Here is a 26,839-nt window from a genome sequence, read left to right as displayed (position 1 = left end):
GGCGTGCATAAGCGCACCAGAGTGCCTAATGTCCCCGCCCTACTGTTCTCATTTATTCATACTCAATTATTATGTATATACTTACACCTGTTTAAGTATTTGCACCAAGACAAATTCCTTGTGTGTCCAATCACACTTGGCCAATAAAGAATTCTATTCTATTCTGTTTATACTTATATGTTTATATGTTATGCTCATACTTGTTTTCTCATGCATGCTTGACAAACTAAATAAATAAAATAAATAACAATAAAAATCTTTGCCGTTTTCACGTCTCACCCAATCAAGAGCGCTTAAGGCAGCCATCAAAGGGAGCCATCTAAACCGCTTTCTTACCTCCAGCTTGCAAAAGTTGCTCCTTTAGCCAAGTTTGCAGATCTTCAAAAGAGAAGGTGGATTTTGTGTCAGAAGTTGTAAAACCTGGTCCCTCAGTAGATTGGCAGGGGGGCTCTTTAAAGCAAGAAAAGTAGTTAGAACAGGAATAAGAACCACATCACTTTGTTGGGTGAGGGGCTGAAAGCCAGGCAGGGAAACCCTGGTTAAGTGCCACCTCAGTTGGCGAAACAGCCCTCGTCCTCTGCCCACTGCAGTAAATATCACATCCTCCTTTCCATTTCCCTCCCTCCCTCCATCTATCCTGCCATTAGGCCTGCCTCTTCTGAACCTCCCTTGCAGGTCTCCAAACTTGGCAACTTTAAGACTTGTGGGACTTCAACTCCCAGAATTCTCCAGCCAGCATAAGAGAATTCTGGGAGTTGAAGTCCACAAGTCTTAAAGTTGCCAAGTTTGGAGATCTCTGCTCTGTAGTTTATCCATCCATCCAAGCAAAGTGAGCACCCAACCGTTAACCTGGGAAGGGTAAGAGGAGGATGGAGATTTCTGCAAATGTGGTTCAAAATCTTCCCCATTAAAATCAAGAGCATTTCGCTGGAGAGGTCCCTCCCTTCCAATATGTCACCAATGTGGCACGGATTTAAAATTTTGGTCAAAAGGCCGCACAACCGCTTTGGGTTTCTACTCATCCGGTCATTGGCCAACCTTGTCTCCCTCAACAGCACCCATATGCATCATCCAGTACAGATTTCTAAAACCAAGCCAAGTAGCCTCTCATTGGCCATCTTGATAATCCTTGTTGGGGCTGAAGAACTACATTCTGAAATTCAGCACCATATTACCTGGAGGTCAAAGGGCTCCCTGTAGATCAGAAGTCTCCAAATTTGGCAACTTTAAGACTTGTGGACTTCCAACTTTCAGAATTCCTCTGGCTGGGGAAACTAAAAGGGTTGTTACAGACACTCTATAATACCACTCTGTAAAGCCTTAGTAAGACCACACCTAGAGTACTACATCCAGTTTTGGTCACACTATAAAAAGAGATGTTGAGATTCTAGAAAAAGTGCAAGGAAGAGCAACCAGGATGATTAGGGGACTGGAGACCAAAACATATGAAGAATGGTTACAGGTACTGGGCTCGGCTAGTCTAGGGAAGGACCAGGGGAGATATGATACCAATGTTCCAATATTTGAGGGGCTGCCACAGAGAGGAAGGGGTCAAGCTGTTTTCCAAAGCAGACAAGGAATCCGAAATTTCCGAAAATCAGACAAGGAATAATAGATGGAAACTGAACAAGGAGAGACTCAACCTTCCTGACAAGGAAGAAGCTCAAATTTCCTGACAGAACAATCAACCCACGGAACAGAAGTTGCCTTCGGAAATTGTGGGAGCTTCATCACTGGAAGTTTTCAAGAAGAGACTGAAGTGCCCTCTGTCAGAAATGGTGTAGGGTCTCGTGCTTGGGCTAGGTGACCTATAAGGTCCCTTCCCTCAAAATAAATTGCACTGTTTCCTCCTGGAAAATATAGAGACATCTATTCACTACCTAACCAGCTTCTCTAAGCCACACTGCCTGCACGAGCTAGGAAAGATAAAGTGCCATGCAGTGGCCGTGAAATTAAAAAAAAAAATGCATCTGATTTTTCTTTTTTTATCCTTTATTGTAAAACCAACTGGGTAAGCCAGCTGGCTGGCGAGTGCTAGTCTCAAAAGTGAGCAAAAGTCAAATTGGTATCAATTCTCTGAACCGCTGATGTCTCCTTTCTCTTCCTTGGCTTCCGTTAAACCGCTCTCGTCGATGTTCTCCAGCGAGGAGGCATGTTGGAGGGACAGTTCGGACAGGGGCATGGTGGGAAGAAGGCTCTGCTCGGGATGCAACCAAGGCTTTTTGCCCGCGTTGTGTTGCTGCTTCCAGGAAGGATACTTCAGACAAGCTTTGTACATTTTCTTCATAAGCTGAAACGTGGGAAGAGAAGAAAGGGAAAGAACCTGGGTCAAGATAGTAAATAAGAAAACAATGAGCAAAAAGCTTGCAAGTCCACTCTCTTTCTCACAATGTTCTTGGCGTTCTGACCAAGGCTTTTGTCTCAGCTGCTCTTGCCTTCTAGCAGCTCTGTGCACACGCACACTGGGAACAGGCTCCCCTTGTTCCTCTGCCTCGCTGCTGCCAGATTCTGGAGGCAGCAGCACCCCACTCCCAGATGGTTCTGGCTCCATCTCTGCATCGGACGCAAGACCCTCGTCCCAAGTCCTCGCCAGACTCCCAGACTGGTTCCCGTTCTTCCCCACTGTCCAACTCCGCTGCCATGTTGCACCGGCTGCCGCGAACCACAACACTTTGCAGACAATGTAGACAATACCACAATGCTACTAAGCTCCACCTGCTTATTAATATTGTAAGATAATTTTATAATTAATATTATAAAAGCTTAAGGCTTATGCACTGAAACTCAAACTGGACTAGAAGACCTCCAAGGTCCCTTCCAATTCTCTGTTATTCTGTTATTTCTGTTACCCCTTTCCACCCTCCTTCTTTCTTCCCCCACATTTCCCATCAACTTCTAACATGCTTTTTTTAAAAAAAAAAAAAAAAAATTGGGAACAGGGAGAGAAGATTTCAATCTTTCTCAATTCTGCCGTCATTGTTTCTGTTGCTGTTGTTCCATTTTCGTAAGAATCTAAATTTAAATCAAGTTCTTCATCCCACACGTCAACAACAAAATGTGCCTGCCCACGTGCAGTGATGTGTTAAAATGAGATATAAGCAAAAAGATATAAGCTCAAAACCAGCGTTCTTAAAGGTACCACCGGAGGGTATTTTATACTAACATATTTTACAAACCATAAATTTAAATGAAATCCAATCTGGAATCTTTTGGAATTTCAGTTGGTAATAAGTGTTCTATTGAGTAAAATAAAAGCAGATATCAATGTGGGTACTCGAGATTTTTAAGAAGAGACTGGACAACCATTTGCCTGAAATGGTCTCCTGTTTGAGCAGGGGGCTGGACTAGAAGACCTCCAAGGCCCTTTCCATCTCTTCCCTTCCCTTCCTTTCTCTCACCCCTTTCCCTACTTCTCTTCTTGTCAGTATATAAGAAATTATGAGCTGGGCTAGCCATAACAACAAGTCAGCCAATGGGAACTGTTTGGTGACTAAGAAACAGCACCTGTTGTGAGCCATACCTGACAGGTTGGAGACTGGGCGTGGCTTAGGGTAACTGGTCTGTATAAATATAGAGGTTCTGTGATTCTGAGTTCTGGTGGTTCTGGCTTCTGCTTCTTGTACTTGCTACCACGTTGCAAAAGCTGCATGGGTATTGCATACATGCATCACGTTTTATATTATTGTATATAAACAAGTTTCTTCTATAAATGAATCCTGCTGATTTGTTTACTTGTGTGCTGGTTGGATTGCTGCAAACTCTGACAATTCTATTCTCCCTTTACAATTTTTACCTCCATTTCATACCTTTGCTCTAGTTGCCAATCAATATCTCAACCTCAACCTTGCCCTGGAGAGATAAATGTAGACTGTAGCTTTCTGTTCCCTGGTCTCATTTAAATCAATACAGTGTTGGGAAAACCACTGTGACTCATGATGAGAACCAGCTCAGCCAAACAGGTGAGGCCTCAACTCACCTTTGGCGCCAGGTACTGAGATGCTTTATTCACAACCCACTTAGGCAGGGATCCTAGATTGGAGAAGAAATGGAAAATATATGCAGTGTCAACTTATAAAACATTCCTATGCCTGTTTCCAAGTTGCCATAAGAAACAAGGGTGGGGGGCAAAAAAAAAACCTTGAAGGAGCATACGGCAAATGAACTCAGAAGCACATTCCAAGCGTATCTCACAAAGATTGTAACTGAAGCAACCGGGTATTCTGGGTGCGAAAATCCTCTGTTGGAGAGTATGATTGATGACACCCAGCCCATGAACCTGTTTCATTGGAGAATCTGAATTATGATACACCCAGAGGGATGAGGGGGACGGAAACAGGGTCAGAGGGGATTGTAAATTACACGTCTCAGAGTCGGCTTCATACAGGTCATGCCAGCATGTCGCTCCTAATAAATCTTTTGAAGTTTTTTTGAAGTTTGGCTCATGATTTAATTAGGGCAATTGCTGGAATCCGGATAGGCAGCTTCAATCAAGTTTAATTTCATCCTCGTCCCACCCGGAAAGTGTCCATCCATCCCTTTGGTACAATGACCTCTCAAGCTCTCCACTCACATGAAATTCCTCCAAGAAGCATATTTGTAGAAGAAGTGGACAAAACCAGACTGGAACAAAGCACCAGCAAGGAACTGGGGAGGATTGGGAAAGGGCAGTGAACAGCCGCCAAAGCCGATGAAGAAGGGGAAAGAAGAAAGCATGAAAGAACACACATTTCTAGGAAAGAGCTGTTGAGCAGAGGGATCTTGAAGTGAGATATGAATTGTTTCTAGACTTCAAACCCTACAAGCTAGAAAGTGTTTTGGGTGGAGGGGTTGCCCAGCACTCAAAAATCTCTTTGCTTGCTTGTCCTGCTAAAGAATCCTGCACCAAAAAGAGGATTCATGAAGGTCTTGGAGGACAGCTACAATGAAATAATTGTGACAGAACGTCCTCCTTAGCAATAGCACTTAGCACTTAGACTTATATACCACTTTACAGAGCTTCTACAGCCCTCTAAGCGGTTTATAGAGTCAGCATATTGCCCCCAACAATTTTGAGAATGGAAGGCTGAGTCAACCTTGAGCCGGTCAGGATTGAACTCCTGGCAGCGGGCAGAGTTAACCTGTAATACTACATTTAATCACTGCCCCACCACAACTCAATAGGAAGAAAAGGGGAAGGGAGGGAGGGAGGGAGGGAGGGAGGGAGGGAGGAGGGAGGAGGGAAGGAAGGAAGGAAGGAAGGAAGGAAGGAAGGAAGGAAGGAAGGAAGGAAGGAAGGAAGGGCAATAGCAATGGAAATAGCACTTAGACTTATATACCGCTTCACAGTGCTTTACAGCCTTCTCTAAGTGGTTTACAGAACCAGCCTCTTGCCCCCAACAATCTGGGTCCTCATTTTACCAACCTCAGAAAGGTAGAAGGCTGAGTCAACCTTGAGCCTGGTGAGATGCGAACTGCCAAATTGCAGGCAGCCGGCAGGCAGCAGAAGTAGCCTGCAGTTCTGCACTCTAACCACTGCGCCACTGTGGCTCATACATAGGACATGATCAGGAGGAAGAAACACATTTGCAGAGACCCTGGAACCAGGCCTTTCCTGGGGTGGGGGGAAAGGATTGTCCCTGGCCCCCACCCAATTTGGAATTGGATCCTTTTGTTTACATTCAGGATGGTGACAAATAGCCCATTCTATACAATCCAGAATTATTTCAGTGACTGAGATCCCACGACAGCCACTGCAATAGGAATATTTTTTTTTAAAAAAAAATGGCTCTGATGGTAAAATGGGTGACCTAGACTTTTAATAAGTAAATAAATAATAAGAACTACTCCAACAAACACTGTGCACCCCCCCAAACTACAAGATTTAAAAAGCACTTGGATCGGGGCCTCAACTAAAATACACAGACTTTATATGACATTCAGGTGTTCATTTGGTAGATCAGGTCTGTTCCCCCATGCTAATTTCTTGAAATCTAACTTGCTTCCCACACTTATTCAATGCCTCCTGCAAGCCTTACGCCACAACGGATGAAAACCACTCTTAGCTGTTGTGGTTGGAGCGGTTAGTTGATGAGCTTCCCACAACGAATGATGGAATGAGTGTGTGGGTGTGGATGGATGGATGGGGCTCTTACTCAGACAGTAATAATAGCATTTAATCTTACATGCAGCCCAACAGTGATTAGCAGCAATCTCTGGGCAGTTTTACAATGGGAGCATTGTTTGCACATTGCCCTCAACAATCTGGGAACTCGTTTTATCAACCTTAGAAGGATGGAAGGCTGAGTCAACCTTAAGCTGGTCAGGATCGAACTGCTGGCAGTGGGCAGAGTTAGCCTGCAACGCTGCAGTTTAGCCACTGTGCCGCCAGAGGTCCTCCTCGAAAACTTGGAACGGTTGACCAAGCAATCTTCAGGACAACATAAGCAGCTCAGGATCTGGTCTGGAAGCAGGTTTAGGGTATCTTGCACGTACAGTTCAGTTTACCTTGGCAAAACTCCATGTTTGAAGTGGCTCTCATCCCAGGCTACTTCCTGGCAGCAGCTGGTTATTTTAAATTAAATCCATTGTGGGAATGCTTATGGGTGCTGTTGATGAGAACGGCGCTGGGTCTAAAACACCTTTCCCGTTTCAGATCCGAATAAAGGCAACATCTACCTGTAAAACGGGTCCTTACCTTTTGGGTCTACCTGAGCCAAATAAGTCAAGCAGCAGCTGCTAGGTCCAGTTGGTTGCACCAGGTATCCAGCTAAGAGTGACACAGCTCTGACAAGGTCCTTGCGGGGAGGGTATTTCTATACAAGAGAAAGCCAAATAATGGGTTGGGGGTTGAGTTTTTGGTCTGAGTCTTTTGGTCTGAGTCTTTGTTGTGGCCTCTTGGCCGCTGGCCCCTCCAGCAGCCGAATCAGAGGAGGAGGAGGAGGAGGAGGTGTGGGAGTCAGGACCAGGATCAAGGCAACCTGAGAGCTCCGAGAGGAAGAGGGAATGGAGCTGGCGGAGAGGGAGAGACAGAGACAAAGCCTGGGCTGTCCGTCAGCCCTCAGATGGAGAATCAATAGCCCGCAGCTCTGGAGGTGGCTGATGAAGAGGAGGAGGAACAGCTGGGTCCAGTGCCTGACACCCAGCTGCACAGAAGGCAGAGGAGAGGAGAGCAGTGGAAATCTATGGGCGGTCCTTGGGACAGAAGAATCAGGTCTGGAGGTGGCTGATGAGGAGGAGGAGGAACAGCTGGGTCCAGTGCCTGACACCCAGCTGCACAGAAGGCAGAGGAGAGGGAGAGCAGTGGAAATCTATGGGCCGGTCCTTGGGACAGAAGAATCAGGTCTGGAGGTGGCTGATGAGGAAGAGGAGGAACAGCTGGGTCCAGTGCCGGATGCACAGAAGGCAGAGGAGAGAGAGAAGAGCAGTGAAAATCTATGGGCTGGTCCTTGGGATGGAAGAGACACCACTGCTAGTGAAGCCCACCCTAGCTCTGGAGATAAAAGGCAGGGGCGGAGATGAATAAATGTGGCAGACAACTATTCATCTCTCGGCCGGTTGGACTTGTTAGCCTGCGGTGAGAGAGAAACCTTTGCCTGGGCTGCTGGCGCTCCTAATAAAGGAATCTTTGAGTTCACTTCAGAGGGTTTGTTGTGTTTGGAGAGCTGGGTCAGAACAGTCTTCACCGAACTGATTTTTGTAGCTCTGGGCCTGCAAAGCCAACACGGACCACTAGGGACTCTGTTGTGGAAGAAAAGCACATCTACCAGCAGAGGGCAGCTCTCCCAGATACTTCCAGTGCTCAACTCACATTGTGCTGATTTCTCACAACCCACCAAATCCGGGTTAAGAAAAGAAAACTGTAACACGGCAGCTTGCAATGCCCAAATCATGATTATTTATGCTAAGCCAAGGGGAGGTTCCCACAATGTGATGAAGGCAAAACTACGGGGCCCGTTTCAGTCTAGTGTACTAGGCTGTGCAAATCGTACTATGTACAGGTAGTCCTCGACTTATAAAAGTTCATTTAGTGACCGAAGTTACAACGGCACTGGGGAAAAAAAGTGATTTGTGACCATTTTTCACACCCTATGACTGTTGTAGCCTCCCCATAGTCACATGATCAAAATGTAGACACTTAGCAACTTTAGCGTGGGGTTTGCGTGGGTTCGGGAGAGCCCCTAGCTAAGATTCTGTGCAGTTCGGAGAACCCCCAAATCCTACTCCTTGGCTGGCCCCTCCAACCCCTCCCCTCCCAGGTGTCCCCGTTTTGGATGCAGGTGAGTGCAGGGGGAGCGTGGAGGTTCGGGGAGGGCGAAAAACGGGCCTTCCAGAAGTTCATGAAGGTCGGAAATGGGCCCGTTTCCGGCCTCCAGAGGGCCTCGGGAACCTGGGGAGGCTGTTTTTGCCCTTCCGGAGGCTCGAGGAAAGCCTCCGGAGCCCGGGGTGGGCAAAAATGCCCCCCCACCCCACTGTGGTGCAGGAGGCCGACTAGGCCACGCCCACCATAGCCATGGCCACCCAGCAACTGGGCGGAGAATCCTTTGCGTAATTTTTTGAAGCCCACCTGAGTGTGCTGGGATCCCTTTTGCGACCTTCTGACAGAGTGAACGGGGAAGCCAGATTCACTTAATGTCCGTGTTAACTAAACGGCGGGGATTCACTTTAACAAAGGTGGCAAGAAAAACCGTTAAAATGGGCCAAAACTCACTTAACCTATGTCTCACTTAGCAACAAGAGATTCTGGGCTCAATTGTGGTCATAAGGCGAGGACGGCCTGTATCCGTTTAAGCCCTCGGTATTGCTAAACTACCCACAGAGACCCCCTTACGTGTTTGTGTGGCACACTTACCTGGTGCTTGACAGAGAAATTGAGGATTACATATGACTTATCCAAGACTCGCCAAGACCTCAAGGTGACCACATCTCTGTTCTTTAAAGGTTTGGGGCACTTCCCTAGTCGAGAAGGTAGCAAAGGTGAATCAATTTGATAGCCAGAAATTAAAACACAAAGAAAAGACGGCGGCGGGGGAAACATAATTTAAATCAGGGGTCTCCAATCTTGGCCACTTTAAGTCTGGAGGACTTCAACTCCCAGAATTCATTGCTGGTTGGGGAATTCTGGGAGTTGAAGGCCGCCAGGCTTAAAGTGGCCAAGGTTGGAGACTCCTGATTTAAATCACAGAAATGTAGAGCTAGAAGGGGGCAGAAATACCATCCAATCCAGCCTTCTGCAAAACTAGAGTTTTTGATCTTTTTTCTTTTTCTTTTTGCATCTGAACACACCATGATCAGGCTTCTCTTAAAGTCTTGTTTTCTTCAGGTTGAACTCCTCAAATTTCTCCAGCCTGTCTTCACAAGCAGTTTCTCCAGTCCTTGCATCATCTTTTGTTGTCTTCCTCTAAACCAGAGGTCTCCAAACTACTTTTAAGACTTGTGGACTTCGACTCCCAGAATTCCCCAGCCAGCAATGAATTCTGGGAGTTGAAGTCCATAAGTCTTAAAGTTGCCAAGTTTGGGACCTCTGTTCTAAACCCTCTCTAACCTGTTAATAGCCCTCTGGGTATGTGGCACTCAGAAGCTTAATTCTGAAAAGGTTAATTCTTATTATCATCCAGGTGAGCCTTGCCAACCCGAGGCCGCTGTTATGTGCCGGCATGATTATGTCAGGGACGTCCAATTTGCATACCTAGCAATTTGGCAGGTTGTTCTGACAGGACTGGATACCATCAGGTGAAAGAAGGATACTGCTACAAACAATGAATTCTATTTTATTGTCCTTGTTAGGAGAAGAGACCAAAAGCTTTGGAAGAATTCTGCAAACCTCTTGCCTTTATCCTGGACATAAATTATTTCAACTTCTACCCTCAAAGTGACATTATAGAGAAGACGTCTCCAAACTTGACTTGTGGACTTCAACTCACAGAATTCCTCCTCCAGTCCTATTAGCTCAGAATTCTGGGAGTTGAAGTCCACAGGTCTTAAATTTGCCAAGGTTGGACACTTTAGCTGTGGTCTAGTCCAAGGCAGTGGTGGTATTCTACCGGTTCGGCCCGGTTCGGCCGAGCTGATAGTGCCAATGAGCAGCGGAGACCAAACCGGTGGTAAAAATAATTGAAACATACTCCTGGTCCAGAGGTTTCAAAGTGGATTTTTTTGAGGACCGGATAAGTATTGTAGTTCTCTGCGGCCTGCCCGGAAGGCGGTGAGATGGGATACCCTGCTGGCCAAAATGAAGCGCAGGGGGTCTACACACACTGCCCTGTGCCCCATTTTGGCTGCCAGAGGCACCGTGGGCCAGATTTAAGCACCCCGCAGGCGGGTCTTGAGTTTGACACTCCTGGTCTGGTCCATCCCCTTAGTCTAGACTTTGGCTTTGATCCTAGGCCATCCCCTTAGGCACCATACAGCATATTTTGTGCATATGTGCATTGTTGCTTGTTCTGGAGGGAGAACTATAAGCCACCCAGAAGGCAGATGCTCTTCTCTACCTCCAAGGATCTGAAATATCAGCAGATATTGTCCACTTTAGGATCTAGTGAGGTCTGGCTAAGCAGACCGGGATACAGTGATGCAAATTTCTGAAAGTGCTTGAGGTCTTGAGAAGGAAGGTCTCCCACTTCTGGTATCGAGACGTCGTCTACCTCTAATCCCAGAAGAAATCCCAGAAGCATGCACTAAGGCCATCTCAGTCTTGTCTGTGTCATCCCCAAAGCCTAAATTAGCTAAATCTGGTTCCACTTTAATTCTAGCATTCAGAGAACCGTGTAGTTTGGGGCCCTAAAGACAGAGGGTCAGTTCGGGATAGTGGTTAAGGCATCACTGGAGACAGTGAGTTGTAGTCTTGCCCTGGGCACAATGTCAGCATGGGGAATCTTGGGCCAGTCACTCTCTCTCTGCCCAAAAAAAACAGGAAATGGCAAACCACTTCCAAAACACCTTTGCCAGGAAAAATGCAAAATGCAAAACTATCTAGACCAGGGGTCACCAACCTTTTGGACCTCAGGGACCACCAAACTCATAATTTCAAATCCCGTGGACCACTAATATGAATTTTGACTGATGGTGGCTTGTTGACATTGGTGGGGAAGTCGGTCCCCTAATTCCGGAGCTGCAGTAGTCACAGGACTGGCCCTTGGGTCATCCTGGAGCAGCTGCTCCAGTCCATGGCAGGCCGGGTGGAGGAGCAGCTGCTCCAGGATGACCAAAGGGCCAGTCCTGTGACTACTGCAGCTCTGGAATTAGGGAACCGACTTCCCCACCAATGTCAACAAGCCACTCCAGGGCGGATTTCCCTCCCCGGCCTTACCTTCCAGTTCCAGCTCGCGTGACTCTACTCAAGGGAAGGTTTTCGCTCGGCCAAAGGGGGGACCAGAGGGTGGGTGGGCCATGTGGGCGGCACAGACTTGTGTTCCTGTCCAGCCTGGATTAATTGCTTTGGGGGGAGGGGAACATTTCTCTGTGGACCACCAAAATTTTCTCACGGCCCACTAGTGGTTCCTGGCCCACCAGTTGGCAACCATTGATCTAGACAATCGCCAGGAGTCAAGAGTGACTCAAAGGCACCAGAAATAAAAGGCCTAAAGTTTGACAATTTCCCCCCTAATTTGGGTGAAACTTTCTCCCTACCAAGTTTTGAACCTGGATGTCAAAAACGAAGAATCAAATCCTGCTACCTCCTGGTTAAGAACACTATGCACCTAATATCACGAAACCTTCTAGGTTTTTACTCACAGGAATAATATCCCACATCAGCGTTATCAGAGAGCCGGGCAATCTCGTGGGTTTCTATAACATTCAAGTCCCACTTCTTCCGGTATTCGGTGTCATGGAGGACATCAAAGACGGTCTCCGCTGATACCTCTGGCATGTTCACACGGCCCTGTGACCGAAGGAGAGGATTCAATGTTAGAATATAGTCACTGGAATGACAGTGCTGAGGTCAAGCTGTTCTAGGTTGGTTCTATGGTCTTGAATCTTGAGTTCTGTCCCTGTAATTTCTCTAGTGTCACCAGTGTTATTACACAGAGGGTCTCACAGACATTATCGGGATATAAGCCAGTAGTGGGATCCTACCTTAGTCGCTACCAGTTCAGTGGGTGATCACGCATGTGTGTGCATGCATGCTCCTAATGCACACGCACCTAACAAGCCAATCAGCTGAAATGATGAAGAAATGAAAAGTCTTTTATTCTCTCAGCTCGGAGGCATTTTTTTACTACCGGCTGGCCTAACAGGTAGTGATTTTTACTACCGATTTGGCCGAACCAAGCCAAACCGGCAGCATACCACCACTGATCTAAACCCTGTACAAATCAACCATAGAGGCATGCAGTGGTTAGAATGCAGTACTGCAGGAAAACTCTGCCAGCTGTCAGCAGTTTGATCTTGACTGGCTCAAGGTTGACTCAGCCTTCCATCCTTCCGACGTCGGTAAAATGAAGCCCCGGATTGTTGGGGGGAATGTGCTGAATTTGTAAACTGCTCAGAGAGGACTGTAAAGCACTTTGCTCTCAGATGTGGCAAAAAATGATCCATCTATATATCAAAATGTTTTTCTTCGTTTATCAGGGTATAAAATACAAAGGGAAATTAAAATAATAACCAGGCGAGGGGAAAAGGGAAAAGGAGAAAGTATGGGGTAGAAGGGGAAAATGAAAAAAACAAACAAACCAGGTGTTGACCTCTGATTCTTTTTAGCACAGGAGTAGACAAATAACATTACAACCTCAACTGTTTACTTTTCTACAATAAAATATACTAGCCATTTCTCTAACAACCCATTTAACATCAGCAAAACCAAAGTCAGGGTTTCATTTTTCATGAAAAGCGATCACCCTAAAATGGCTTTGAAAGAGAAAAACTGACAGATCAGTGGTGATAGTTTGATAGTTTTGGGTCAGATTCAGAGTCAAAGGAGGCAGGGAAGGAAGATGGGCATATTTCTTGGTTTAAATATTTGAAAGAGTTCTTGGCCTTTTTGTGCATTCGATGGCTGCCTTGAGTATTCCATTAACCAAAGGGGAAAAAAATAAATAAGATGCTAATTGGAAGAAAGAATCCAAAGAGATCCAAGTTATGGATTTTCAGAGTCGACTTTAGAAGCAATACAAAGTTTGGTTGGCAAGGGATCCATGTTGTTAATGATGGGGAAACATTCCAACATAATTTCCCCCACACACACAATCTAGGAAAATAACAGGTTAGATTGGATGCATGAGATGACCTAGTGAAATACAGTGTTAAGTCACCTGAATAAACTATGGGGCTGTGAAAATACCTTCTGTCCAATGTTTGAAAACCAATGTTTGAAAACCATTTCTCTCTCCAAGTTGGCATGCTCTGGATAATGTCTACCTCCTCCTATAAGCCAACCGCAATCCTCTTTTAAGTTTTACAACATATTATAGACTTAGACTTAGAATAACTTGATTGTCACTTTAATTGTACACTAATCGGCATACATTAAAGTGAAATTTCATTGCATACAACTCTCAAAGGGTCTCCACTTCCCACATGCACTTCATAAACATGACAAAAATATAAATAGGAAAATATGCATATACCAACATATATTCCATATATGACACACAACAACCCAGTCTAGTTCAGATTAGGGGATTGGAGAACTAAAACATACGATGAACAATTGCAGGAACTGGGCCTGGCTAGTCTAGTGAAGAGAAGGACCAGGGGAGACAGGATAGCAGTCTTCCAATATTTGAGGGGCTGCCAAAAAGAGGAGGGGATCAAACTATTTTTCAAGACACCCAAAGGCCAGACAAGGAATAATGATGGAAACTGAATAAAAAGAGATTCAACCTGGAAATAAGGATAAATTTTCTGACAGTAAGAATAATCTGCCCTCTGTCAGAAATGGCGTAGTGTCTCCTGCTTCGGAGGGGGTTGGACTAGATGACCTACAAGGTCCCTTCCAACTCTGTTTAATCTGACTGTCTGAATCTTGCAAGTGTACCGGACAAATGGCATAGGGAACAAAGCTGTTAAAGAATCAGTAGTGCTGCTAGAAATAACTTCCAAAAATACAACATATTAGGATATTTTTGTTTGGTATACAGCCGTGTTGGAGAACCTATGGCATGAGTGCTGGAAGTGGCATGCAGAGCCATTTCCCCCGGCATGCGAGAGGTCGCCCGGAAGAGCCCCACTGCGCATGTGCCACACACACCACCACCTGACAGCTGATTGTCAGCTATCTGGCGTGCATGCTCAGGGGACAGAGTAGGGGGTGCAGAAGATGCGCCCACGTGCGCAAAGGCATGGGGGCCCCAGCACGCATTGCCTTCTGGGTGCTGGGCATGCGAGCGAGTGCAATTATCAGCACGGGAGCCAAAAAAGGTTAGCCACCGCCTGGTATATACGTTTATATCCAAGTGCAGGACGAGACCTGTTTTGGTCCACTTTGTGAGGAAGGTTCAGCTGACGAGAGCATGGCTGGCCCAAATTCACCCAGGAAGCTTCTTGTGGCTGAGGAAGAACTTGGACCTTCCCAATCCAGCACCTTCAACACCTGACTTCACTGGTTCTTATGGTGGTGATGATGATGATGATGGAGAATTGTCCTCGACTTAACAACTGTTCATTTAGTAACCGGATGAAGTTACAGTGGGACTGCAAAAAATGACTGTTCAAAGTTACAACAGCACTGGAAAAAAAGTGACGTAGAGATGTTTTTCACACTTACGACCGCTGCAGCATCCCCATGGCAAGAAACGGGGCAGAACTCACTTAGCAACTGTCTTGCTTGAGAACAGAAATTTTGGGCTCAACTGTGGTTGTAAGTCAAGGACTACCTGTAATCCTGTACATTTGGAGGGCTTCAGGTTGAAGAAAGCAATGCTCTGTAGGGACATACGTATTTTATGAGTAATTTATGACAGTTTACCTCTCTTGCTTTGGACACCTCTAAAATCAGAAACCCAAAGGGGTTTTTTGATGGCATTTTAATTATGAATCGTTATTTAAAGGAGTCACTTTCTGCACCTGAAACACATTTAGTGTTACTTTTCCTCTTGAAAAAGCACAAGGTTATGGATGCGATTCTCTGCTCACCGCTGTATTTGTATTTCTTGCTCTTTTATTTATCTTATCTAGAGGAAGACTTGAACTTTTTATTTGAGCAATATTTTCTTTTTTAAATAATGTGAGCAATAATTTACTTTGAGGGGTTGCCACAGAAAGGAGGAAGGGGGTCAAGCTATTTTCGAAAGCACCCAAAGGCCAGACAAGGAATAATGGATGGAAACTGATCAAGGAGAGATTCAATCTGGAAATAAGGAGGGATTTTTCTGACAGGGAGAACCATCAACTTACGGAACAGAAGTTGCCTTCGGAAGTTGTGGGAGCTCCATCACTGGAAGCCTTCAAGAAGTGGTGCAGGGCAGTGATGGCGAACCTTTTTGTTGTGGTGGGCCGAAAGCACGTGCGATAGCATGCATGCCTGCACCCACAATGCAATGCGCCACATGCATGTGCAACAACCCCCCCTGCCGCCCCCTTATCTGCGCATGCACATGCCTCCCAGTTGATTTTCGGCCTGTTTTAGCCTCCCAGAGACTCGAGGGAAACCTCTGCAGCCTTTGGAGCCGAAAAACAGGCCTGTTTTTAGGCCTCCAAATACTGGAAGTGAGGAAACCGGAAGTACCAGAAGTGACTAAACGGGCCGGTTTTTCGGCCTCCAAAGGTTGCAGAGGCTTCCCTCGAGCCTCTGGGAGGCCAAAAAACCAGCTGGGAGGCATGCACATGTGCAGTGCAGGTAAGTCTGGGTGGGGCTCGCGTGCCCGCACAAATGGCTCTGCGTGCCACCTGTGGCATGCGTGTCATAGATTCGCCATCACGGGTGTTGGGTCTCCTGCTTGGGCAAGGGGTTGGACTAGATGACCTACAACAAAGGTCTTCAAACTTGGCAAGTTCTAGACTTGTGGACTTCCACTCCCAGAATTCCTGAGCTAACATGACTGGAGGAGGAATTCTGGGAAATGAAGTCCACAAGTCTTAAAGCTGTCAAGTTTGAAGACCCCTGAATAAGGTCCCTTCCAATTCTGATTATCTGTATCTGTAACTCAGCTTTCAACCCAACTTTCCCACCCTTAAATCTTGCCCCTTTTACCTGGCCTGTTGCTAATGAAAAAGGAGCAGCTTCTCGTATTATTTCTCTACTTTGAGACGAACCACTGTAGAAGCTCTGAAGCTCTTTCGCCACTGCTTCGTTGTAAATCATTGATCTCTGTTGGCCAACTTCCTGGTTGACTAGTAAAACAGTGACTTTGTTTGGCTTCAGAGCAAGGGGTAAATCCTGTGTTCCCCATGGATTATTCAACAACTCATCAAGGGCATTTCTCATCAGGCTCATCTAATTATTACCTAAAAAGAATTCAAGAGCGACATTGCAAAGAGGGAATAGATTAGAATTAGAAGCCAGCAAAAAGGAGAGTTTTTTATGACAGGGGTAATCTATGATTTTCTGTTTCTGAACTATGTTTTTGCTACCACAGACATTTTTTACTGGATTTTCCTGTAAATCAAGTGTGAGTGAACACGGGAAGATTAGGAAATTGGAGGCTTAGCAGGCTCTGCTTGTTACTGCTGTGCACAAATCTGGATTCCAAGAGCAAAATACGATTCAAAACAGGTGCACAGAACGTATCCAGAAACCTCCAGATCTAACACGTATCATCCCAACTATGAAGGATAGCTTTTGAGTCCAGAAAGATCAAGTGAGGTACTAATAGCACGCTATAAAAAAAGATGTTGAGACTCTAGAAAGAGTGCAGAGAAGAGCAACCAAGATGATTAGGGGACTGGAGGCTAAAACATTGTAGGAACTGGGCCTGGCTGGTCTAGTGAGGGGAAGGACCAGGGGAGACAGGATAGCAGCCTTCCAATATTTGAGGGGCTGCTCCAGAGAGGAGGGGGGGTCATGATATTTTCTAAACCACTTGAAGGCCAGACAAGTAATAATGGATGGAAACTGAACAAGGAGAGATTCAGCCTAGAAATAAGGAGAAATTTTCAGACAGTGAGAACAATCAACCCATGGAACAGAAGTTGCCTTCAGAAGTTGTGGGAGCTTCATCACTGGAGGCTTTCAAGCAGAGACTGGACTGCCATCTGTCAGAAATGGTGTAGGGTCTCCTGCTTGTGGCAGGGGGCTGGACTAGATGATCTACAAGGTCCCTTCCAACTCTGTTAATCTGTAATCTGTAAACACACCTGCTTTAAAGTGCTCCTCTTCGTATGATTTAGTCTTGTGTTGCTTTCAAATCCTAGCATATACAGGTAATCCTTGACTTACAACACTTCATTTAGCGATGGTTCATAGTTGCAATGGCACTGAAAAAAGGTGACTTAATAATCGTTTTTCACAGGTATGACCACTGCAGCATCTGCATGGTCAGGTGATTTACATTTGGATGCTTGGCAACTGACTCTCATAACGTTTGCAGTGTCCTCTTGGGATACTCACAATGTACAAAAATTCTTTTCTCAGTATGAAAATTGCTACTGTATTTTTTTTTATTGCAGTTGTTTACATCCCACTATGAAAATTATTTAACAAACATAAAAATTTGCTCCCAGCAGGTACAAAGTGCACATCTATTCTTATTCAAAATCATGCTTTAATTTCAGAATTGATCTCTCTCCATAGCTCTGCTACAGGGGTGGGATTCAAATTTGTTAACAACAGGCTCTGTGGGTGTGGCCTAATTTGTGGGTGTGGCTTGGTGGTCATGTGACTGGGTGGGTGTGGCTTGCATGTAAAATTATAAATATTTATGTAAATATTGAATTTTTTATTTAAAAAAGAGCAACTTTTACCCAAAATCAGGCAAAGCAGACAGGCAGATTGAGTTGCTCACAGAATCATAGATTCACTCAGAGATCTACCATTCTGCAATCTGCTACCTGAGTCTGCACTGAAAAATAGAAGCTTCACTCCTAAGGAAGGTTCAGCTCTGCTTGTAGATTAGCTAGAAAGCAAAAAAAATCCAATGATTTCCTGCTTTCTAGCTAATCTAAATCTTCAGCACAGTAGAACAGCTGATGGTCTGGTAAAAAAAAAAAAAAGGAAAAATAGCAACTTACCAAACGCAGGCAAGTTTGATGGTGTGCATGCCAGGTAAGGAGTGAGTGGGCAGGGCGGGGCCAGTCAGTGGCACGATTTGCCGGTTCTCCGAACTGTGCAGAATCATAACAACCGGTTCCATAGAACCGGTCTGAACCGGTAGAATCCAACCCCTGCTCTGCTACCTATAACAAACAATGACTTTGAGGGCTCCTTGGTGCTCCCTGACCTTGGTTGTTTTCTTGCAGACATTTCATTACCCAACTAGGTAACGTCATCAGGGCTGCAAGAAAACAACCAAGCTCAGAGACCACCAAGGATCTCTCACTTCAACCCCGAGCTACAAATATTCTCCTTTTTTGGTAACGACTTTGAAAGAAACCAATCTTAGTTTGGCAAATACAGTACTTTCTTATAATTGTATGCATTTTCAAGAAAACAAGTATAGGCAGTCCTTAACTTACAACCACAACTGAGCCCAGAATTTCTGTTAAGTGAGTTTTGCCCCATTTTATGACCTTGTTGCTTATCACAGCTCATTATTTTGTAAAAGCATTACCAGGTTTCTGTTCCTTTCGGATTCTGTTTGATTTGTTGGAAAAGGGGCAAGGGTCAGGCTATGTATGTTTAAACAATATAACGAGGATTACTTAAATTTGATAAATGTGATAGAGATCAATAATATTGTTATGACGAATTGGATCAATATGAATGATACCCAAAACCAACTCCGTTCACACACAATATGGGTGTATATTTAAGAAAAATAATAATAATAAAAATATGTATTTTTAAAAAAGAAGCTAGGACGCACGATATTTCTACTTGGTTTGTTGCCTCTCAGATGGGCGCTCCTTCAAAGTTGCAGTCCATTCTCCAAATACATTTGGAGATTACAAGGTCTGGGAAATCTGGCATAAATTTATGGGTGGGAGGAGATGCATGACTATGCAGTTTAGTCAGTAAACCACAATTTGCAGTTCCTTCTAATCTTTTGAAACCTCAAAGAAAATTAGCACTCTATGAACAGCAGAATCCACAACTTTCCATTCTTTCGACCTAGACTGCCTCAAGGGTTGTTGGGAAATTAAAAGAAAACATGAGATCAATTTTGCCGTTCCAGGATATTTTAAGTCGAGGAAAAAACATGTTATTACTGGCCAGAAGTTCAGCAGGCTGAATAACAGTGAAAAGAAACGGACCCTGATTTATTTTACTGCAGTTTCTTATTTTGAAGTTATTGCTTATGGTCATTTTAAAAAAAATTATATACAATTATAGCAAACACTCTCCAACTGGAGAAGTTTTCATTTTTTATTCCAGATTTTTTTTTTAATTGAGAAAAACCATCTTTTGACAAGTCATGGCTCAAAATATCTTTAAGACTTTGCTGATGGTTTAAGAACTATACAGTATTATGGACTTTTCCAAACAATTGTTTATTTTCTGTATTGGATTGTTGGTCTTGTTTTTTTAATTATAAGCCACAACTTCCAATTTGGCAGCCTTATAAATCTAACAAACTATTTTTTTCTCATTTAAAATCCTACAGATTACTTTTGAAACGCAAGCACTGAAATAACCAAAACTCAAGGAACTACTAATGTCTATTTAAGTATCTTTGTGAAAATGGTTAGGCCTTCAGAAAACACCCTTTCCCCTTAGTGGCTAGTATACTATATGCTCAAACTTGGAAATTAGATAGTACACCCACAGTTGACCCAGGGGTGGGATTCTACCAGTTCGCACCTATTCGTTAGAACCAGTTGTTAACATTCTAAGCAGTTCGGAGATCTGGTTGTTAGAAGAAATTACTGGCCTAATCCTGTAAGAAAGGCAGGAAGGAAACATTCTGGTGTTGCTTACAGAAACTGCCTCTCCATTAACCCTTATTACATTCTTGGCAGGACTAGACTTCCTGTCTCAGGAACTTCTCTGGAGTTTTTTTTTCCTCCTTTGCTGGTACTTTGCTTGTGTGGAGTGACCATTCAAAGTTACAGTGGCACTGAAAAAAGTGACTTATAACCGTTTTTCACACTTACAACTATTGCAGCATCCCCACAGTCATGAGAGGTCAGGCAAGGAGATGCGTGCCTTGATGTGAGTGATGTTGAGTTGGCCACACCCAGCCAGTCACATGACCACCAAGCCATGCCCACCAACTAAGCCACACCCACAGAACCAGTTGTTAAAAAATTTGAATCCCATCCCTGAGATGACCTGATTATAAAAAAAAGTAATGGATTGCGCAGAAATGAACAAATTCACAATGGAATTGCAGGAGGGGATAGATAAAGAATTCTATATGGCTTGGGAAAAGGGGTAAGTCTGCTTAGAAATTAGAAAGAAAATATAATGCAAAAGTAGAAGCTTTAAAAGTGTAATTGTAAATAATATATATGTATGTATGTATGTATATGTATAGGAGAATGGTATAACTGATGTCACAAATAACTGCATATATATATATATATATATATATATAATTTGTTTTTTTAAAGGGGGAAATTTAATAAACTTTATTTAAAAAAGAAGATGATACCCTTTCCCCCAAAAACCCACCCAAACAGCTAAACAACTGTTAGATAAAATTGCCCTAAATATGATGGAGCTCTTCGAAGTCTCACCAAAACCAGCATCTTGGTTTTTGGGTGGCTCAGGCCAGGTAGGCAATTGTTAAGCCTATGAGATAAGACTATCTGCCCAAGTAAGAATTTAAATTAGGTTTTGGTATGTCTTGGTACCTAGTAATTTCAGCATCATTACCGCCCAACTTCTAATTAAGGCATACTTCTAATCAGAGCCTCCTACTAGATCAGGGCTGTCCAACCTTGGCCCCTTGAAGCCTGGCGGACTTCAACTCCCAGAATTCCCAGCCAGCAAAGCTGGCTGGGGATTCTGGGAGTTGAAGTCCGCCAGGCTCAAGGCCAAGGTGGACAGCCCTGTACTAGATTAACATAACTTTTGAATTCCTTGCTCAAGAACAGGTGTCTGCTTCTAGCAGATATTAAAGGAGAAACTATTATCTAAGACCATGAAAATATTTTCCTGATCGCATTCAGAAGTCTTAGCTAATTGTTCAACAACCCCAACTACTGCATCATTTTTCCCTAATTTGAGGTCCCCACATATGATACTCTCATGATCCACAGTCACTCAGCTGGATGTGGACCATGGGAGCTTTGGCACAGTTGCATCCTTAGAAACGGACACACACACACCTCACCAACAACACACCTAACATACCTCCCAGCTTGCCCTGTTGGACTGAGATTCATAATCCAGGATCTGATAAGAATCACGGCTTTAAAAATGTCTGTGAACTTTTCTTTCAGTAAGGTCAAAGAATTTGAAAGAATACAATGAATAATAAAAATAGTGACAGTTCACAAGGATTAATTAGGTGCAAATAGAAATACATACTATTTCCATAGCAAGGAAGATTAAAGCAGGAATGGTTAAATTGATTGTTTTATTCAAAAATATATATTCCCATTTGGATATCACTTCTGGATTTTGTGCTTGTGATGAAAAAAAAAAATGAAACGTTTGGTTTTGTTGATCAGAAATATTTGCCGTATGGTTAGAAGAAATGTTAAATTTAAAAATAAATTATACACCAGAAATGTTTCTACTAGGAATAATAAATGAGAATCTAAAAAAAGCAGATTTATATCTAATTATTCATATTATCACAGCCGCAAGATTTTCAATTGCCCAAACATGGAAACTAAAAGAAATACCTAGAGACGAAGTAATAATAATAAAAATTCTACACTGCACTGAGTTAGATAGCTTAACGGTAGAACTGAAGGAACGAGATACTTCAGAATTCCATGAAATATGGAAAAAAATATAATTGGAGGGATATGAAAGGAAGTCTAAAAATGTGAAATAGAAATTAAAGAGCTTAAACCGCAATAAAATGTCTGAGATAAAAATGAATATTAAAGATTTACAATGTAAAGATGTATATAGATGTGTGTGTGTGTGTATGTATATGTATATATGTGTGTGTGTGTATATATATATAAATATATATACACACACATATACATATACATACATACATACATATGTATGGTATTCAGCTTTGTTCGGGTATTTTCCCACGTCATTATAGTTGTGCTTTTAAAGTTGTAGCAACGTTTCGGCAGAATCTCATCTGCCATCATCAGGCTTCTGCATTGTGTTCATATTGTGCTACAACTTTAAAAGCACAACTATAATGACATGGGAAAATACTCGAACAAAGCTGAATACCATACATATAAATACCCGCGAAAACTTAAGAAAACATATATATATGTATATATAAAATAAATGTTATATTGTTTGATGACATTTTGCTATTATAACAATGTAAAGACTGCTGATATATGTCAAAAGATCACCACGTTCAAATGTTTTTAAAACTTAATTTTCAATAAAAAGTTTTTTTAAAAAAGAAATATTTGCCGTTATAGAAATGGCTAGTTATATATTAATGTGTAAAGGCAAAAAGCTGGAGTGTTTTCATCTTGTACTGTGCTAAGAAGAGTCGGAAGTTAATGCTTTTATTTTTCTTTCTTTTTTTTCTCCCCCCTGGTATCTCACACCTCCTTTCCCCTGCTCCTTTTCTTTCCCTTAATCTTTTCTTTTCTTTGCATTTTATATAATAAAACAAATAAAGTTTTTGGGGAAAAATGTCTATGAATCTCCCATCCTTTTCTACCCCACCGACATCCCAAACAGGACCTGGGCTGTAGCACTTCAGAGATATCCCAAAACACAAAGAATTAAAAGGGAGAAAAATGTGCATGAACAGGAATGCGAAGTATAAATAGGAATCAAAAGAAGACGAAAATAATAACAAAGTGCCAGGAAAATTCTGTTCCTACAGCTAATTGGACGTAACCTTTTAATATCAGGTTTCTGTTACATTCCTACCACACCTGGCTTCTCATTAACCTCAGCTCCAGGAAGGGATGTGGCAGCTGCTGCTGTTGACAGACAGGAGGGAACCCCAATTTCCTTGATTCAGACGTGCAAGAAGGTGTAAAAGGCTGCCTTTCCAACTCTGCCCCCTTCTTCATTGAACTATGGCTTCTTCAATCATCCCAGGTCTTTGCGTAATATCCTCGTGCAAGAGCACCAGCAGACGACGTCTGAGTCCCTTCCCCTGGATGGCTCCGCGGAACGCGGCCAGTGTGAACGCAAGGAAACACGCTTGGCTAACCCGCCACTCGGGAAAACACGGGAAGAATGTGCCCTACCGGGCAGGCGAGGACTGACACGCAACAAACACACACACACAAACACAAGCCACCGACCCGCAAAGTCTTGGAAGAAGGCAAAGAGGGAGACTCAGAGCAGTGTGTGTGTGTGTGTGTGTGTGTCTTTTGGGGGGGGCAGTTTTGTTGCCCTCCCCGCGGCCGGCGCTTCTGGGCCCCCGCTAACACGTGTCCGCCCATTCCCACGGAGCCCCCGGAGAGGCTTGCCGGCCGGCTCACCTTCACGCGGTGCACGGCGAAGTCTCCCTGGGGAGGCAGCTGCCCCCAGACGGCGATGCCATCCCGGTTGTAGCGGCTGAGCCAGCCCAGCTCCGTCTCGCACTCCGCCTGGAAGTCGCGGAAGGCGGCTTCGTCGGGGAGCTGCACGGGCTCCATCAAGGCGGGGCGCCCTGTCTCAGCCGCCGCGGCCGGAGCAGCCCCAGGTGCGCCCAGGTGAGCGGGCGGGCGGGCGAGCGGGCGGGCGGGGCAGGTGCGGCGCTCGGGCAGGTGGCAAAGCTTCTTCCCCGGCTGCCCAGGACGGACTGCGAGGCTCCCAGCCCGGGCCGGGGCCGAAGGAGCGCACGGCGGGGCAGGTGAGGCGCTGCCGCTTCTTCCGCAGCCGCTGATTGGCCGCGCCCGGGAGCGCCCGCTTGCCGGTCCGCCCGCCCGTCTCCTCCTCCTCCTCCTCCCGGGGCTCCGCGGCTGGGAAGGCGCTGCTGCTCTCCGCCCCCGCGCCGGGCGAGGTTTCCAAGGGCGGCCGGGAAAAGGGCTCCGGCCGGCCGGGACTGTTGAGACGCCGAGACGCTCCGCCGGGCGCGTTCCGGGATGGAAGCTCCGGGCCGGGAGGAGGGCCCGCTGCAACCGCCTCGCGCGCGGCTGGGAGGGGAGGGAAGGAGGGAGAGAAAGAGGGAGGAAAGGAGAGAGAGAGAGAGAGAGAGGGAGGAGAGCAAGAGAAGGAGAGATGAAGAGAGGGGGAGGAAAGGAGGGAAAGAAATAGGAAGAGAAAGAGAGGGGGAGGAAAGGAGGGAGAGAAGGAGGGAGGAAGGGAGAGAAAGAGGGAGGAAGAGAGGGGGAGGAAAAGAAAAGGAAGGGGAAGAGAAAGGGAGCAAGAGAGAGAGAGAGAAAGAGGAAGGGGAAAGAAAGGAAGAGAAAGAGGGAGAGAGGAGGAAAGGGGGAGAGAAGGAAGAGAAGGGGAGGAAGGGAGAAAAGGAAGGGGAAGAGAGAGGGAGGAAAGGAGGGAAAGAAATAGAGAGAGAGAAAGAGGGAAGGGGGAAAAGAAAAGGAAGGGGAAGAGAAAGGGAGCAAGAGAGAGAGAGAAAGAGGAAGGGGAAAGAGAGGAAGAGAAAGAGGGAGGAAGAGTGTGAGAGAGAGAGGACAACTATCAGCAAAGTTTGGAAAACTGAGCCAGAAATATTTTTTAAGTAAAAATGAGTGAAAGTGGGAGGACAATAAAAAGTAAAAAAAAAAAAAAGAGCCTGAAACATTTCAGGTAGTCCTTGACCTATGACCACGATTGAGCCCAAAATTTATGTTGCCAAAGGCAACATTGAGTTTTACCCCATTTTATGACTTTTCTTGCCGCTGTTAAGTGAATCGTTGCGATTGTTAAGTTAGTCACACGGTTGTTAAGTGAATCTGGCTTTGCTTGTCGGAAGGTCACAAAAGTGGATCACGAGATCTTGGGACACTGCAACTGTCATAAATATGAATCAGTTGCCAAGCGTCTGAATTGTGATCCCATGTCCAGGAGGAGGATGCTGCAACGGTCGTAAAGTGTGAAAAACGGTCCTAAGTCACTTTTTTCAGTGCTGTCCTAACTTTGGTCACTAAATGAACTGCTGCAAGTTGAGGACTACCTGTATTGGGAGAGGAAGGGGGAGATTGTAGAATGGAATACTAAATTTAGATAGGTGTGGTTAGACACACAAGGAATTTATCTCTGGTACAGAAGCATTGGAAAAAATAAGAGAAAATAAATAATAGTTACAAAAAGAGAGAGAAAAAAAAATATGTATTCACCTGCAGCTTCTCACCTGCCTGTAAAATATTTGTGGGGTTTTTTTTAATGCAAAAGGAGGAAGGAGAGGTGAAAAACCCCAGCCCCCCCCCTTGCAGCTCTCAACTGGGGCTACGAAGTTTAAATGCCCCCCTGCTTATGCATCGGCTGGTTTCGCCATCCACACTCCTGGCTGTGCCGTAAAAGCAAATACAAGTCGTGATTTAAAAACCATAAAAAACAAATCCACCCACAACTCCAGAGAGAGAACGTGGGTGTGAGAAAGACCAACCACCACCGAACCAGGCAGATGAGACAAGTTTTGCAAAAGGTCGAAGAGAAAATAGTTCCACCTGCTGTTGGGAGGCGAGGTGTTTTTTTGCTAGAAATTATTCCAAGAATAATTCCTCTTGAGAGTTGCTCCTGGAAAGAGGGCTGTGTGTAAACGCTGTCGTCTTGTTTAAGGGCTCTTTTTTTGAGCAACTTTTCGTTTGAGCCAGTGGCTTTTCTGGCTGAAAAGGGGGAGAACATGTGAAATTCAGGTTTTGCTTGGGGGGAATTTAACCCTTCCGCATGGTGAGTGCACACACATTTCCTTGTGCAGGCTAGGCCAATTTCCTAACTGCTTCTCCATTGATTAGACAGGAAGTTGCACAGAATTGGCAGCAGAGGGTAAAAGATTTTTCAACCTTGGCCACTTTACACTGGGTGGACTTCAACTCCCATAATTCCCCAGCCAGGAATTCTGGGAGTTGGAAATCCACAAGGCTTAAAGTGACGAAGGTTGAGTAACTGCCATACGGTAGACCAGGGGTCTTCAAACTTGACAGCTTTAAGACTTGTGGACTTCAACACCCATAATTCATCCTCCAGTCATGTTAGCTCAGGAATTCTGGGAGTTGAAGTCCACAAGTCTTAAACTTGCCAAGCTTGAAGACCCTTGTGGTAGACCAAGATCCAAACCATGGAATTATATATAAAAGCTTTTAAAAGCCTTGGGTTAGGAATCAAGAGCTGTAAGGGCATGCCATGCATGGACTAAATTCTGCATATCTGAAAATGAAAGGCCCGTTGGATTAATCCCTTGAAAATTAGCTTTATCTGCTGGTGATGGGCTGATCAATACACCCAGTGACAGATTATACTAGAAGATGCTCCATCCATGAGTCTTTCGGCTCTGGACCTCTCCTTGGATACATTTGCCCCAGAGATGGGTGATGGGTATTGTCATATATGACATTGTTGTATAATTTAAATTAATCCCAAAGTTTGTCATGTTTTTTTCCCCAATTTTTAAGCTTCAAGGACACATTTCTACAGTAGTATTCCAGTTCTTCATTTGCTTGAAAACACTCGTTATTGAGATATTAGTCGTTTGTACAACCTTGGAAAAGGGATAATATAAACCCCTCCTGAATAATAAAAGGACAAATAAGGTAAGCCTGCCAGGAATTCACATCATCGCTGGGTTTTTTTTAACACACACACACACACACACAAAATACCATTGCTGTTCAAGTTTTCATTTGT

The 26,839-nt window shown here is 44.6% G+C and overlaps 2 protein-coding genes across 3 annotated transcripts in view; one reads left to right on the top strand and one right to left on the bottom strand.

The window, feature by feature from the left end:
- The window catches only part of CYSLTR1 (cysteinyl leukotriene receptor 1), a 650,975-nt gene that overhangs the window by 156,254 nt on the left and 467,882 nt on the right, over positions 1-26,839 (top strand). The window lies entirely within an intron of this gene.
- On the bottom strand, positions 1,975-23,821 carry LOC113416632 (START domain-containing protein 10). 2 transcript variants are annotated; one of them, XM_026674651.2, is made up of 6 exons: positions 23,554-23,821; positions 11,710-11,857; positions 8,828-8,931; positions 6,674-6,791; positions 3,977-4,029; positions 1,975-2,290 (listed from the first exon to the last, which is right to left on the bottom strand). In XM_026674651.2, exons 1-6 carry the CDS (start codon positions 23,707-23,709, stop codon positions 2,069-2,071), a joined length of 801 nt encoding a protein of 266 aa, XP_026530436.1. In that variant the 5' UTR covers positions 23,710-23,821; the 3' UTR covers positions 1,975-2,068. The 2 variants fall into 2 exon arrangements, with proteins under 2 accessions (XP_026530436.1, XP_087828182.1); XM_087972056.1 differs by having other exon boundaries at positions 1,975-2,323; positions 23,554-23,709.

Source organism: Notechis scutatus, chromosome 10 (genome assembly GCF_049901735.1).
Source record: "Notechis scutatus isolate UNSWTSFEM ecotype Mainland chromosome 10, rNotScu1.2, whole genome shotgun sequence".
In the NCBI taxonomy this organism is placed as follows: Eukaryota; Metazoa; Chordata; class Lepidosauria; order Squamata; family Elapidae; genus Notechis; species Notechis scutatus.
This window is presented reverse-complemented; position numbering and strand designations above follow the sequence as displayed.